Source organism: Dromiciops gliroides, chromosome 5 (assembly GCF_019393635.1).
Source record: "Dromiciops gliroides isolate mDroGli1 chromosome 5, mDroGli1.pri, whole genome shotgun sequence".
NCBI classification, from domain to species: domain Eukaryota; kingdom Metazoa; phylum Chordata; class Mammalia; order Microbiotheria; family Microbiotheriidae; genus Dromiciops; species Dromiciops gliroides.
The window spans coordinates 271306188-271322629 of NC_057865.1; the positions used below are offsets into that span (position 1 = coordinate 271306188).

At 42.4% G+C, this 16442-nt stretch overlaps 1 protein-coding gene across 1 annotated transcript in view; it reads right to left on the reverse strand.

Moving 5' to 3' along the window:
- The window catches only part of TMCC3 (transmembrane and coiled-coil domain family 3), a 124701-nt gene extending 108516 nt beyond the window's left edge, over positions 1–16185 (reverse strand). The window contains exon 1 of the mRNA XM_043968086.1: positions 15792–16185. Coding sequence (XP_043824021.1) covers positions 15792–15869 — 78 coding nt within the window. The 5' untranslated portion in view covers positions 15870–16185. The remainder of the gene's footprint in view (positions 1–15791) is intronic.
- Between the last annotated feature and the right edge of the window lie 257 nt (positions 16186–16442).

Here is a 16442-nt window from a genome sequence, read left to right on the forward strand (position 1 = left end):
AGGGTGAAGTGACATATTTGGGCAATGAATATGATATAGGAACAAAAGACACCAAAGCAAATTTCTAAAATGAAATTAACCAACCCATAACCATCAATGACTCAGAAGGCATGTGGGGATTTTTGTAGTCTCTCACCATTAATTCTTGATGTACAGTACTGCATCCTTATAAAAATGAGCCCCTGAGGCATTTTTGGGTCAAGTCACATGGAGGGGGGACACCTCCACATTGTTGGGGACAAAATTTAAACAGCCCAATCTTAAAATGCCCTGGGGAAGATAAGGAGTGCCCAATTTCAATCCTTTTTAAAAAGGGGGAAAATTCAGTATCAAAGAATAACATCTTTATAGTGAATACTCTTGACCAAATTCTTTTATTTTTTTGTCATAGGACCTGACAATCTAATCTTCGAGGTTATAAAAACAGTAAGATACCAAGTCATTAAAATGGATACCTTCCTCAATTTTTATTCTCATAGTTATCCATGACTTTGGAATCAAGGTTGTCACTCACTTTGTCCCCTTCCAATACTACAGTCTGTAAGTTATCACTGAATCATTGTATCAAATATATTGCTTGGGGCAGCTAGGTGGCACAGTCAATAAAGCACTGGCCCTGGATTCAGGAGGACCTGAGTTCAAATCCAGCCTCAGACTCTTGACACTTACTAGCTGTGTGACCCTGAGCAAGTCACTTAACTCTGTCTCTGTCTCTCTCTCTTTATTTATATATATATATATATATATATATAAACACAGCTTTGCCAGTGGGGCCCAAGGTTGGCTGTTCAATAAATTGTATCAGCCCAATGAGTCACTTGTTTCCATTATCAAGACTAAAATGCCGACTATTCCTGACCATCTGAAGTAGATCACCAGGCTTTCTTCTACTATGACTCAAAATACTGGTGGTGGAGGGGATGGGCAAAGAGGCATTCTTCAATGGAAAAAGAAATCTGCACACTTGTGTGACTTTGGACAAGTCAATTAACCTGTCTAGCCTGCATCAGTTTCCTCATCTGTAAAATGTTAGCAATCAAAACTCATAAATTAGTATCAATAAAACATTTATCTCTTTTTACTCATTCAATAAGCATTTATTAAGTAACCTATGCGCCAAATGCTTTTAAAATACTACACTGTTAGAGAATCTTTCATTACTAGCCTGCTCACTTACACAAAAATAACTTACAACACTGTGACAATAAGTTCTTTCCCAAGAGAGCCACCTCTTTCATCCACCAATGCAGAGGAAAGGGCTTAGAGAGCCAAAGTCTGGCTCATGATGTTGTTCCCTTTTCTAATCTAATGAAGAAACTCTTCCATCTGCTTCACTGCTGTGTGATTCACTGTTCTGTGCATTCTCATCCTCTCCATTAACCCTCTCGCAACACACAGAAACACAATTAAGAGTGGCAGAGCTTTGTAAAGCCGTGCCTGTGTCTATGGAAGGATGCTGGGCAGGCATCTTCAGCACCGCCCGGGTGGATTTCAGACCTGAACAACAGCCCCAGAAACTGACAGAAAAGAGAACACTATACTTCCTGTCCCTGGTGAATTTCACCCACCCTTTAAAAATGGCTTTTATCTTAGCAAAGGAATCAGACCTGAACTCTGACCTGGGGTGCCTTTCAGCCCGTTTCAATCTCAGTCCTGGTTGTATCTGCCAACACACCAATTTATGCCAAGGGTTCCTAAACTGTTCCAGACCTCTCTGGCAGACTATAGACCTTTTTATCAGAATAATGATTTTAAATACATGAAAGAAAATACCAACATCAACAAAGGAAATCAATTCCATTGAAAGATAGTTTAAAAAAAAAAGTTTGCAGGCTCCAGGTTAAGAATCCCTATTCTATGACATCACCATCACCAAGATAGCTAGCTCAGAACCAGTTCCACCAAGATGAGCTCACAGGCTACAGGTTTGACTGCAGGCATGTAACAAGAGTTTCTCAATTGGTCTATTATGTAAGAAACAGATCACCTGTTCAACCCACACACTTAGAAGGGGGAAGTTGGGACTACAAAGTTGAATACAATTGTTTATCTCTTTTCAGTGAGGTTAGATAATTAGAATGCTCAAAATGCCCTCCCCTCTCAGCATCCCTAGCTCCCTTCAAAGCTTGGCTCAAGAGTAACATCCATCCAGAATCCCCAAACCATTAGTATTCTCTTCCTCCCTCCCTTCCAGAGTACACTGTATATTTTGTATGAACTTATCTATGTACTGGTTTCTCTCTGGTAGAATGCAAGAGCCCTGAGGGCAGCGGCTGTTTCCTTTTTCTTTGTACCCCTAGCACCAGGCACAGTGCTTGGCAGGAAGTAGACACACCTCAAGATACTTGCTGACATGAATGAAATTTGAAGTTAATGCATCTTACCTACGCATAGGACCACCAATTTAGGGTTGGAAAGGACCTCAGAGGCCATCTTATCCCACCCCTTGTTTTTACAGATGAGGAAAATGAAGCCCAGGAAGCTCAAGTGGATTCCCCTAAGTCATATGGATACTAAGAGACAGAAGCAAAATTTCATCTCAAGTCCCCAGATTTCAAATCCGGAGCTCTTTTCCAATTGCACCATTTATATTAAGAATTTTCCCGCAGGGGCAGCTAGGTGGAGCAGTGGATAAAGCACCGGCCCTGGATTCAGGAGGACCTGAGTTCAAATCCGGCCTCAGACACTTAACACTTACTTACTAGCTGTGTGACCCTGGGCAAGTCACTTAACCCCCATTGCCCTGCAAAAAAAAAAAAAAAAAGAATTTTCCCTTGCAGGTTGCATGTAAGAGGTGAAATCTACTCAGTGGCCCAGTGGATAGAGCACTGAGCCTAGAGTCAGGAAGACCTGAGTTCAAATCCAGCCTTAGACACCTCCTAGCTGTGTGACCCCAGACAAGTCACCTAACCCCTATTTGCCTCAGCACCTCATCTGTAAAATGGGGACACACTAGAGAAGGAAACGGCAAATCACTCCAGTATCCTTGCCAAGGACACACTGGAGAAGGAAATAACAAACCACTCCAGCATCCTTGCCAAGAAAACCATAGGGTCCCAATGAACGACTCAACAACAACAAGAAGAAGAAGACTTTAGAGTTGACAAAACCTATTGAAGTAGGTAGCCTTAGAAGCATCATCTCCATTTTTAATATGAAGATACTTAAAGGCTTAGGCAGGTTGACTTTGTTACACTCAATTACACAGCATCAGAGTTGAGAAGCTATGTTGGTAATAACTTCTTTGAGAGTAAAGTGACTGGTCCAAGGTAACACAGGCAGTAAATGAGAGGGACTAGGTCCAGGGTCATCTGATATCAAATCCAGGCATATATCTATATCTATATACACATACACATACACTCTATGTAAGCTGCCATTTATGCAATTATGCTGAAAACATGGGATTAACATCAAAAACTGGTGATTTTATTGGCATACTTTCCCCTGCTATTTGTTATATTCAATTTTCACTCTAGAAAAGGAATTTTTCATTATGTGTGTGTGTGTGTGTGTTATGGACCCCTATGGTCATCTGGTAAAACTTAAGGATCTGAATGATATTTTTAAATGAATAAAATAAAATACAATGGATTACTAAAACCAATCGCACCAACAGTCCAGGAAAGTGTGCTGGGTGTGAAGTCAAGAGGGCTTGGTTGTGGGTCCTAACTCTGACACTTACTACTATGTGTGTGACTGTCCAAATTACTTTAACCTCTCACAATTCCTCATCTGAAAGGTGAAGGGGTTCCATTGAAGATGATCCTTGTCCAAGAGCAGCTTACTAGAAGAATGCAAGAAAAAGTTGCAGAAGTCACAGCTTAATATACTTATTATCAACTATATGGACAGCATCTGAAATATTGGAATAAATATTGTAATACAAGATTGCCAACCAAGAATTATGCAAGAGATCCATTGTCAAGGATGGATGGCCTCAATACCTCATTCCTGTTTTGTTTTGTTTCATTTTTTGTGGGGCAATGAGGGTTGAGTGACTTGCCCAGGGTCACACAGCTAGTAAGTGTCAAGTGTCTGAGGCTGGATTTGAACGCAGGTCCTCCTGAATCCAGGGCCGGTGCTTTATCTACTGCGCCACCTAGCTGCCCCTAAATACCTCATTTCTACCCTTGTATGTGGATCCATAGAGCACCAGGCCTGGAGTCAGGAATACTCCCCTTTCTGTGTTCAAATCTGGCCTCCAAGACTTACTTGCTGTTGAACCCTGGGCAAATCATTGAGCCCAGTTTGCCTCAGTTTCCTCATTTGTAAAATGAGCTGGAGAAGGAAATGGTAAACCACTTTAATGTCTTTGCTAAGAAGCCCTACCGCCCCAAAAAGGGGCCACAAAGAGTCAGACAACAACTGAACAACAACCCCTGCAATGGATTGAGAAGCAGCATGATTTAGGGGAGTGAATGTTGAATTTAGAGTCAGAGGATCTGGATTCAAATCCTACTTCTTTCCCTTACTGTGTCACTGTGGGCAAATGACCTACCCTCTCTGGACCTCAGTTTCCACATATGTAAAATGAGGAGGCTGGACAAAATGGCTTCTAAGTAAAAGGGAGGTGTGGGTACAGACACTAGAGCCCTAACCAAGTACAATGGAGACCAAAGAAGGAGTTGAGTCACAGGCTAATCAGAAATAAAATTGAATGATTGAAGACAAGAACAAAGTTTAGAAAGCTCAGGCCATCAGAATAAGACCCATGAACTTGACCTGACAGGCAGCTGGGACCATTGTAGGGTCTTGGCCAGAAGAATGAAATGATGATCTTTCAGAAAGACTCATCTGATGGTGGTCTGTCTGCAGATGGGCTGGAGATGGGGAAGTCAAAAGGCTGATTATGTCCCCTTATTACTACAATCAGATTTAATAGGAAGTCTACAAGAAAATATTGATGTCATCTAAGTATGCTGTCATCACAGCTGAGGGACAGGAAGAAGGAACACCCAGGAGAAAGATTTCAAAGAAAGAACCTGCAGGATTTTGTGAATTACTGAAGCCATTCTGTCTTATTTCTCCTGTGCATATAATCTTACTTCAAGTAGCATCATAGGTTCCCACCCCCATTAGATGATCCACCCAGAGGTCCTTCAGGGAGGGTGTCCTTTTTCACCTTTGTATATACCCAGTACCTAGCACGGAGAAGGCATTTTAGAAATGTCTGTAGAATTGTAAATAATAATATTGATAATGGCTTATACATATAGCCCTTGTAGGTTTACAAAATGTTTTACAGATATTATCTCTTTTGAGCCTCACAACAACCCCAGGAGGTAGATTCTATTATTATCCCCATTTTATAGAAGAGGAAACTGAGGCTGAAAGGTTAAGTGAAAGGTGTAGTAGCCTAGAAGTCAGACTTAAATTGTGCTTTCCCCACTGATGGGTAAAAACATGGTCAAATCACTATTTTTTGACTTGGCTTTTTGACTTTGTTTTACCTTTGATGTGCATCTTTGACTTAGTTTTACCACCTATGAAATGGGGATAACTTCATTGCTGTCCCATTTTACCTTAATGATATGTGAATGTGAGACAAAAGGCCACACAGGTATTAAGTGTTTGAGGAGGGATAGAAAGAACAATAAAATGAAACTGAATGCTCTGTGATGCCAATTTTGGTCCAGGAGAAGAGATGAGAAAATTAACCTCCCTCCCTTTATTGGAATGGCCAAGGACTATTGGTGAAGAATTGTATATAGACAGATAAGTTGGTTGATTTTGCTGGACTATTTCCCCCTCTTTTTAAAAGTCTTTATTACAAGAAACAGCTTGAAGAGCCAGGGAGGAGAGAGAGATTTATTCAGAAATGAAGGTAATGTAAAAATTAAAAGTGTCAATTAAAGACAGAAATCAATCAGCTTGTGGAACAGGGGATGCAGAAAACAGTCTGGCATCAAGTGAAAGTTTTTAAGCCTGGATGTCTAGAAGAATGGTGATACTATTAACAGATAGGATGCATTTATTTTTATTTTGTCTGGACTCACCATACAAGTGTCCACCGAGGAGTTTGTTCATAATTAGGTCTCCTATTGCATTTTAAATGAGGAGCACTAGACCAAAGGCAAGATCTGGATCTCCGCTTGGTCACTCACTAGCTGTGTGACTTTGGATAAGATGATAGATCTCTCTGTGCTTCAAGTCCCTCACCACTGTGTTACTACTTCCAACTACTCCCTTACTCCACCCTGGAGCTCATTGCTGAAAGGTGCTCCCTTCCAGTGACTAAACCCTCACTACCAATGAAGACTAGCTGCTCAGCCATTTGAGTTCTTAGAAAACTGATCAAGATACTGTTAGAGTAAAAGGGTTGCCCAGTGTCACACAGTCATAGGGGTCAGAGGAGGGACTGGAACCCAGGCCTTCCACATTCCAAGGAAAGCCCTTTATCCACAGCAGACAGCTATCCATCTCGGTTATCTAACTTCCCTTTAGCTTTTCAGGAAAAGCATTTACTGTATAGAGGCAGGCACATAGCAGTAAGCTTTCAGAAATACTCAAGCTAGGAAGAAACTAGACAGGATCTAATTATGGATGAATGTGCCCTACTTAATAAAGGAGGAATTCATCATAAAGTGGCATGGTATAACCTATTGCATAATTTCTGGGGCTTATAGAATTTATTTTAAAAGGTGGATGCTGCAGTCTTGTCAGCTAAAGACATTTGCAGAAGCTAGGTTAAGGATCTAAATTGTCTTGGAATCTAGCACATATTTAGTAGCAATTTACATGTGTACTTTGATGATGGTGATGATAGCAATGATATAGCATTTATATGGTGCCTACTATGTGCCAGACACTGTGTACTAAGCACTTCACAAATAGGATCTCATTTGATTCTCCTAACAACTGCTTGAAGCTGGAGACTTGGGGAAGGAGACCAGCTTAGGTCACCTTATTTAAAGCATAGATTTCCAGTCTTAAAATGGCCTAGGGCTAGATTAATCTTTCAGAGGCTGCTAGGTTAAAAGGATCCCCTCTGTCCCTAAGGGAGTTCTGTAGTATTTCCCTTGTAATAATAACAAGGTATTAATTCTGAAGCCCCCAAATGACCAAATAAGGAAGAACTAGTTCGGTCCACCCAAATTTGTCAGCCAATCTGCTCATCCAGATGGGTTAAATAAATTCTCCCAGGGGACCTCAGTCTCATGTAAGTAACAACACTGGGAGTAGGGAAGGAGGCAAACAGGCTTAAGTGACTTGTCCAGGGCCACATAGCTAGTAGTTGTCTGAGATCAAATTTGAACTCAGGTCTTCCTGATTCTAGACCCAGCATTCTATCCACTGCACCATGTAGATGCTCCCATAGCCAAAGAAGCACTGTTAGACAGCAGTCTACCATTTGGCAGGAGATTAATTTTTCCTAATGAACATGTGTTTTAGCATTCTTTAAAGTTTCTTTTTTTCCCTTGATCTTTATTTTCTTCCTTCTTTCTATCAATTCATCTTTCCAACCCCACTCTCTTTCTTTCCCTATGTTTTCCTACTCTCACTCCCCTTCTCCTCCCTCCACCTATCTCATCTTCCCTTCTCCCTCTGCCCCCTTTGGTCTCACTATGCATTTCACTATTAGGATTGCCTATCATGGAATGCAACTAGGCTCCATTGTTGGCTTATTCAGAATGTGCTTTTGCAGACATTTAGTGAGTCATTTCCATTTGATTTCCGTGTGTGTGTGTGTGTGTGTGTGTGTGTGTGTGTGTGTGTGTGTGTGTGTGTGTAATAGTATGTCCCCAGGGACTGGTTTACTTGCCTTTGGAATGAAGGGCTTTATATGCCTGTCTGAGGAGAGGTATAGGGAGCCACAGAAGAGCTTTGAGTAGAGGTCAGATCTTTTTCAGGAATTTCACTGCAGCAGCTGGATGGAAGATGGGTTAGAGAAGGAAGGAACATATAAGATACGAGGGAGGGCAGTCAGGAGGCAATTGCAAATAGTCCATATGAGAGGTGATGGGGGCCTGAGCTTAAAGCAGGGGCTGTGAGAATGAGAAAGGGAGAGATGGGAGAGATGATCTAGAGCTAGAAATCAACAAGGCTGGAAAACTGACTCTCATTAGAGCCATTTGTAATGTACAACAGGCAGATGGGTAGTGCAATGGATAGAACTCCAGGCCTGGAGTCAGGAAGACCTTAGTTCAAATCTGACCTCAGACACTTACTAGGTGTGTGATCCTGAGCGAGTCACTTCACCCTGTTTGCCTCATTTTTTTCTTCTGTAAAATGAGCTGGAAAAAGAAATGGTAAATCATTCTAGTATTTTTGCCAAGAAAACCCCAAATGGGGTCATAAAGAAAGGGACATAACTGAAAAACAATGGAACGACAACAACAACATACAATATCCAAGCCTGTGCCAAGGACAAGGGACAAATGCCAATAATCAGAGGCTCCAGACAGCAGGAATATAATAAGTGGATACTTACCATATCACAATAAGAAACCATATTCCTAACAGCTTAATTGAGGTTGATTGGTAAAGACCCATTTCCTTCTGCTAAATCACTTTAAGCAAACTTACTACAACTGTACCAAACAAACCCCCCAAATTCATCATCATGCAAAAGTTTTCACTGACCCTCACCAACTCATCACAGAGCTTCATTCATTTCATAGGTGATGAGACAGGAAGTTCAGTCACTGCTGTCATACTCTCAGGTTTAATGAAAATTCCTGTTTGCCTCAAGCTGGCTTATTTTCAACTTAACCTAGTTTCTTTGAGGACACCAGGTACACTGCTAATTCACACAGTTGGTTTTTGAGAGCCCATTAGTAGTATCTCCTAGCTGAGGGGAGAGAACAGTAGTGAACACAGGTATGTAAATGTGATGCCCATGGGGCTGAAAAAGTGATCCAACCACTCTGGGAGGCAATTGGTAAGTCTACTCTGAAAGTCACTACATACACTGTACATACCTTCTGATCAAAAGATACATCTTCCAGGCTTGTATATGTATGTATGTATGTGTATATATGTACCTGTGTATATACATTGTATATATATACTTGCTGTTTGAAATACTTTTTTGTATGTGGATCTTTTCCCTTCTATCTTTGACCTCTTTTAGGGAATAAACACACACACACACACACACACACACACACACACATCCTCCAAAGAGGGCAAAGACAGAGGGAAGGACACACGTGTACAAAATAATTAAAGCAGCATTTTTGGATGTAGCAAATAAATTGAAATAAAGTAGGTGCCCATTAATTGGGAAGTGACTAAATAAATTATGGTATAAAGATATAGTAGAATTATATTGTACTGTAAAGAATGCCAATTATGAAAGATTCAGAGAAACCTGGGAGGATTCAGTATGAATTGATGCAGAGTGAAGTGAGAAGAACCAAGAGAATATAAATATAAGAATATTAAGAATTATAAATTAAATTATAAATTTAAGAATATAAAGGAAAACAACATTGCAAGACTTAAGAACTCTCCTTGATACAATAACCAACTCCAGAAGAGGGATCATATCTACCTTTTGGCAGAGTAATCAATCATGGCTTCAGAAGAATGATGAAAGGGGGAAGACAAGCAAAGCAACAACGTACTATTGGGTTAAATTTAACATATACTTGACAATTCATCGTTTCATACAGCCATCTTTTCCTTTTTTTTTTTTTTACACAGAAAAGTTCATGTTAATGTTAACAGTTCAGGATTTTTAAATGATTTTTTTTTAAAAAAAGAAGACTGATAATGAAACATACCTCCTACCTCTTGGCAGAGGGGCAAAAGATTAGAGGTACAGAATGAGTTATCTATTTTCAGAAAAAGCCAATGTGTTGATTTGTTTTGTGTAACTCTCATTTATTCTATTTCTTTCAGGGTGAGGAGGTGTTAGTGGGTAGTGATAGAGATTAGAAAAAATAAAAAAGAAAGAAAAGTGTCAATAAAATCTTAAAGAAAACACTTAAAAACAGAAGAGAGTAGAAGGAAGTACAGGTAGAGACTTTGGCAGACATTGGCAAACAGTTTTGTTATATGAATTGTACATAACAGAAGATCATAGCTTCATATACAATCCTCTTTTTTGTTTTTCTTTGTTGACTCATTTTTGCTAATTGTTTGCAAGTTTACAAGAAAGTTTATAAAACAATTTAAATGCCTTGGACTCAAAATCAGAAGCAGGACATTATCTCTACCACTTACCTAGCTATGCAAGTCAGTCAACCCTATGCACACCTCATTTTTCTCAGTTGTAAAATGGACACAATAATAATACCAATCACTGCCCTACCTACTCCACAGGGTTCTCATAGGGATTGGGTATGCTAATATGTGAGAAAGCTGTAGTCAAGCTATATCCAAATGTGCTACTAGTGGTAAATGGGGCATAATACTATGCATCACCAAGCTCATAAAGTTATCCAATAGGTGTTAAATCAGCACAACTTGAAAAGAAAAGGAAAAAAAACCCTTCCCTATTTAACTTTTGTTGGTTCCTACAAAAATAGGGCTAGAAACAGATGATCACCCAGAGGCATACAGCTAAGACTGAAAGCCTCTATCCAAGTGAAGTCCCTCCCCTGCCTTGTCTTTTCATCTAAACATACCCAGTGTACTCTATGATATGGTTCTTATTTTATAAGACCTGAAAGTGAGTTACTGGGAAGTTAAGGTCATATGTGATGACTATAGTCAGCTTTCCACAGCTGAGCAAGGCTCAAAGGACAAAGGCAACGGAACAGGCTAGTCATTCAGAGAGACTCATTCTGTTACTTACAGAAATGGCATCATGGAAACATCCAAGAAAATCAGAGAGGATATTTCTTCTTCAAGAATTTCTACATGTGGGAGGGAGACATATATTTTCAGACATGGCCAGTGGGTCAATTTGTTTTGCTTGACTTTATTACAGGAAGGGATGAAGGAGGAAGAGGGGGGGGGAGCACAGGAAAGTGATTGATTTTTACAAGAAAGGAGCATCTATACAATTTCTTAAAGACAAATTAAAAAAAAATCTCTAAGTAGCTCAGTGGAAAGACTGTCAAACCTGGAATCAGGAAGACCTGAATTCAAATCTGAGGTCAGAAACTTCCTAGATGTATAACTTTGAGCAAGTCACTTAACCTCTATTTTTTTTCAGTTTTCTCAACGTAAAATGGGGCTAATAATAGTACCTACCTCCTAGGGTTGTTATGAGGGTCAAATAAGATAATATTTGTAAATCACTTAGCACTTATTGTTGTTGTTATAGTTGTTCAGTTGTGACTATGACCCCATTTGGCAAAGATACTGGAGTGGCTTGCTGTTTCCTTCTCTGGCTCATTTTACAGATGAGGAAACTGAGGCAAACAGCTAAGCGACTTGCCCAGGTCTGAGGGAAGATTTGAACTCAGGAAGATAGGTTTTCCTAACTCCAGGCTCAACACTCTATCCACTATGCCACCCAGCTACTCCTTAGCAGATAAGTGCTTAATAAATTATTATTTCCTTCCTTCCACAGTGCATGAAATGCTGGGCTTCAGAAGACCTGAGTTGGAATCCTCCCTCAGTCACTATCTGTGTGAAACTGGGCAGATCACTTAATCCCTATGTGCCTCAGTTTTTTCATCTGTAAAGCAGGGATTAGTAATAGCACCTACTCCCCAGTTTATTGTGAGGATTAAATGAGATTATATATATGAAGCATTTTGCAGACCTGAAAGCACTATAGAAATACTATCTGGAAAGATTTACATGAAATGATGTATAGGGAAGTGAGCAGAACCAGGAGAACATTGTGCACAGTGACAGCAATATTGTTTGAAGAACTGTGAATAACTTAACTATTCTCAGGAATACAATGATCCAAGACAATCCCAAAGGACTAATAATAAAGCATACTATCCACCTCCAAAGAAAGAACTGATATTGATGGAACACAGACGGAAGCATGCTACGCTTTTACTTACTTTCATTTTTTCTTTTATTCAAATTTTCTTGTACAAAATGACTAACATGGTAACGCTTTACATAATTGCACCTATATCTGACAGCTTGCTGTCTCAGGGATGGAGGAGGGGAGGGAAGGAAAGAGGGATAGATTTTAGAACTCAAAACTTTAAATAAAAATGATTATTTACAAAAAGAAAAAGACTTGAAAAATGAGGGATTTAATTTAAAAAATAATAATATGTGAATTTCTTTGTTTGGCTAAAAAAATAAACAAGCTGTTACTATTAGAACAGTTTTTAAAGTCAGAGATCTCTCTTATTTTCAAGTAATCATGTTAGCTACACAAAAAAACCAATCAAAATATACTTCAGGAAAAAGCATCAGCGAAGCATTGAAAGATACACAAAAGATAGTAGAAGGTAATTCAGAAAGTTACAAACAGGTCAGTGTTGTTATTATCATGTTAAATTGAATATACACATTTAAAAATTGTGTCTAACAGAAGTTCATGGTTTCCTTTAAAAAAAGAGTATTTATTCTCATTCATGGAAAGATACATTGTCTCTATAGGCAAGAAGACCAGGGTTCCACCTTGGGTAAATAAATCACTTCCCCTATTTGCTCATCAGTCTCTTCATCTGTAAAAAGGTCCCCTCCTAGTTCTAAATCTCAGATCATTTCTCTGTAGTTAAGACTCTAAGACCATTTCCTTTTTTAAAATGTATCAAAAAAATTTTTTAACATTTTCATTTCCATATTTATCCCTCCCTTACCCAAAGAGCCAACCCTTGTAACAAAGAATCAAAAATGAAAGAGGAAAATTAAAAAAAAAAAACCTCAGTTCAGCAAAACTAACCAATAGCTTAATCTGGCTAAAAGTGTATACAATGTTTCACAACCACAGCCACAACCACAATGCACCTCTTCTGCAAAGGTGTCAAACTTTATGCAAAGACCATAGGAAAGTGTGGAAAACCCATGCTTACAATATCGCTTTGTTGGCAATTCTAGCATTTTAAAAAATATTAATGTCTTAAGTAGCTATGTTCAACAAGGAGAAACTCCTAAAGGAGTTGAACAAGCAAACATGTGGGTTTTGAAAGGGGGGGGGGGAATCTAGTCCAAGATTTATGCTACAAAATTTCGAGTTGGAAGGCACCTTATCGAATCCAACTTCCCTCATTTTACAGATGAAGAAACTGAGGTTTCAGGGAAATGACTTCTGGAAAGTCACATGGTTTGAAGCACTAGGGTTGGGATTTGAAATCATGCCCTCTGACTCCCCAGTGCTAAAATTATTGAATCATAGAGCCAACTTAGAGCTGGAAGAGCCCTTAAAGGCCAGCCACTCCCCTAATTTTACAGAAGAGGAAATTGAGGCCTAGAGAGGTTAAAGGGGGAGGTAGTGTGATAGGGGTAGTGTTTGAAATCTGGACTCCACAAGCCAGTTTCTTTCAGCTCTAAATATGTGATCCTCTAACTCCAAAAGGGGGCAACTGGGTGGCAAAGTGGACAGAACTCCAGGCCTGGAGTCAAGAAGACTCCTTTTCATGAGTGTGACCCTGGGCAAGTCACTTAACACTATTTGCCTCAGTTTCCTCATCTGTAAAATAAGCCGGAGAAGGAAATGGCAGACCACATTTTCAGTATCTTTGCCAAGAAAATCCCAAATGTCTGGACAGGGCTAAATCCATTCCTCTTCCTAATGACCATTCTGTCTCTGTTCCTCAAATGTGAAAACAGCCAGTAATAAAGCTCAATTGATGATAAAATATTCTGCTTGGCTTCCCTCCCCCCCAATAACCTACCCCCTCCACCTGTCTTCTAACGCTTTACCCCACCCTCATCCCCTAGTACTAGACTCTTCAGTGACACAGTTCCCTCTTGCTGTTCGAGCAATACACATCCCTGACTGGGTATTCTCAGTGGCTGTCCATGCCTGGAACTCTCTCCCTTCTCATCTCCACCTCCTTACTTCCTTCAAGTACCAGCTCAAATGCCCCCTTCTACAAGGATCCTTTCCCAATCCCCCTTAATTCCGGTGCCCCCTCTCTGTGGATGACCTCCAATACATGCTGTCTACATCTCGTTTATACAAAGCTGTTTGCAAATTGTCTTCCCCATAGACTCTGAGCTCCCAGTCTTCTTATTCTCTGGGTCCCTAGTCTTTAAACCCAATCCTTGGCACACGGTTTATAAATGTTTACTGACTTTCCAGCCAACAAAACACACAAGGAAACAATCTTATCAAGTCTGGACTAATGATTTAATCTTGCAAGACTATAATAATAGGTCCCTGAGTACTGTACACAGCTGGTAGGCAAGACTAACTCGCCAGTCAGTTGATATGGCTCAGCCAGGTGGGTAGAACAGAATGTCAGATTTCCCAGGCGAACTTTATACAGAGAAACTGACACCAAGACCCTGGGGGTCAGGAACAAGTGGGCAGTGTTTACAGAGCAAAGGGCAAAGGACTCAACCAAGCCAGCAATGAATGCCAAGGTGGAGGAGGAGGGTGCTGCTTGGCAGGCATTTCAAGAAGAGGCTAGACGAGAGGAAAAAAAAAACCAATCCGTCCAGTTGTGACATCCAGAAAGATAGGGGGAGGTCCAGAAAACCAACACATCTTACACGGAGGGAGACTTTTTTTTTCCCCCTTTGCCTGCGGAGATCAAGTCATGCTGCTCTCTCAAGCTGGGCCCCTCGTCTTTTATTCTCGAGCCCTGAATTTCTCGTCTGCAGAAGCCTCAGAAGAGCAGAGCTATTTTCGCCCACAGCCAAAATCAGTAACAGCAAATTATACTGCAAACAATGAGAAGGGCGCTTGCTTGCTTCGCTTGGCTTTAAAGAGCAGGGAAGCAGCCGGTGGGGGGACTCTCGACTTGACTGGAGCCGAGCTCGCTACTGGTGGGGGGGGGGGGGGGGGAGGAAGGAGGGGAGCAGCGCGAGAGCGCCTGTGATCCCCAAAGCGAGTCGGGCCAACCCAGGACGTGGCTCTCACTCACTCCCCAGCTAACAAGAGTTAACCCAAACTGTGGGGATTGAGAAAGCGGGGTATAGGGTTCGAGAGGGGGTGGATCAGAGAAAAGAAAGTCCCTGTTATCTCCAGTGTCCCAGTGACACACTCACACACACGCACACGGGCACTCAGGGCCCTTGTAAACTGGCGATCCTAGCCGGACTTCCAGGCGGGACAAGGGGCGCTCTCTGGCGGCCTGGGCTGCCCATTTGGGTCTCCCCTTTTCAAAGAGGGTCCGAGGTTAAAATTCTTAATCTGGGGTCTGAGAAGTTAAAAAAAATTCATATAATTTCCTTTTCAATCCTGTATATTTTATGGATTTAAAGACATCATTGTGGAAAGGGCTCCACAGGCTTCTCCTGACATTCCAGCACTTAGCCCAGTGCGTGGCACATAGTAAGTGCTTAATAAATGCTTGTTCACTTGGATTGACCGTTCCAGAACCCTGATGTGGGAAGAGCTTAACCTTGCCCTCGCGCCTCGCTCCCTCTTTGCAACCCAGGGGTGCAGGTTCAAGTTCAGGCGGCGGGTCTCACAGCTGGGGTTTTTGAGTTCTTTCCCACCCCCCGCCCCCCAACTCCAAGGAACCGAACGTAGTCGGGACGCGCTGCGGAGAAAGGAGGAAAGGGAGGCGGGGGAGGAGGAAGCAACACTCATTAAACGTAACTATTTCTAGGAACTGCTCAGGCGAGGGAGAAGAGAAGAAGCCAACCGCCGGCCGCCTCCCCCGGCCCGAGCCGGGGGTGCTGGGGGTCCGGCCGCTCGGGGTCCGGGGTCAGGGTCAGGGCTAGGTTCGTGAGCGCCCTGCTCTCTCGGGCTGGTCCCCAGCGCCCTCCCTCTCCGCCTCGATCGCTGGCCCGGCCAAGCTTACCCGGCGCTTGCAGCGCTGGTGCCGGCCCGGGTCCGAGTAGGTCCGGTCCACTGTGAGCGCCGTGTCGCTTCCAGGCATCCTGGCTCCTAGGGGAGGAGGAGGAGGAAGAGGAGGAGAAGGAGGCGGCGGCGGCGGTGGTTGCGGCGGCTGCTGCTGCTGCTCGCCAACCCGCCGACCAAGCCCCGAGCCGCGCTGGGCTCGCCCCAACTTTTCCTTCCCCCGGGCTCGGTCGCGGAGCTCGGCGCGTCCACCCTGGGCTGGTGGCCCGGGCTCTGGGCAGCAGCGGCAGCTCGCCCCGGCTTAACCCTTTGCTGAACTCGGCGGCGCCTCCGCAGGCTGGGCGCGGTAGAGCGGGCGGAGGAAAGCCAGTCTCCTCCCTCTTTCCTTCCCTCCCCTCCCGGGGCTCCGGGCTCCCGGTGTCTGGTCCCCCCAGAGGGCGCGGGAAGCTCTGCTTTCCCTCTGCCTCTCGCCCACGGCCCCAGATCTCCAGGAAAACTTTTTTCCCTCCCAGGCTCCCTTTAAAAAAAAAGGCGTCTCTTGTTTAGGTGTATTTATATATGCAGAACATACGGCCCCTCCCTTCCCCCGCCTCACATCCAATCAGTTGCCAAATCTTGCCTCTTTCCACCTCTCCCCATCTCCCCTCGCTTC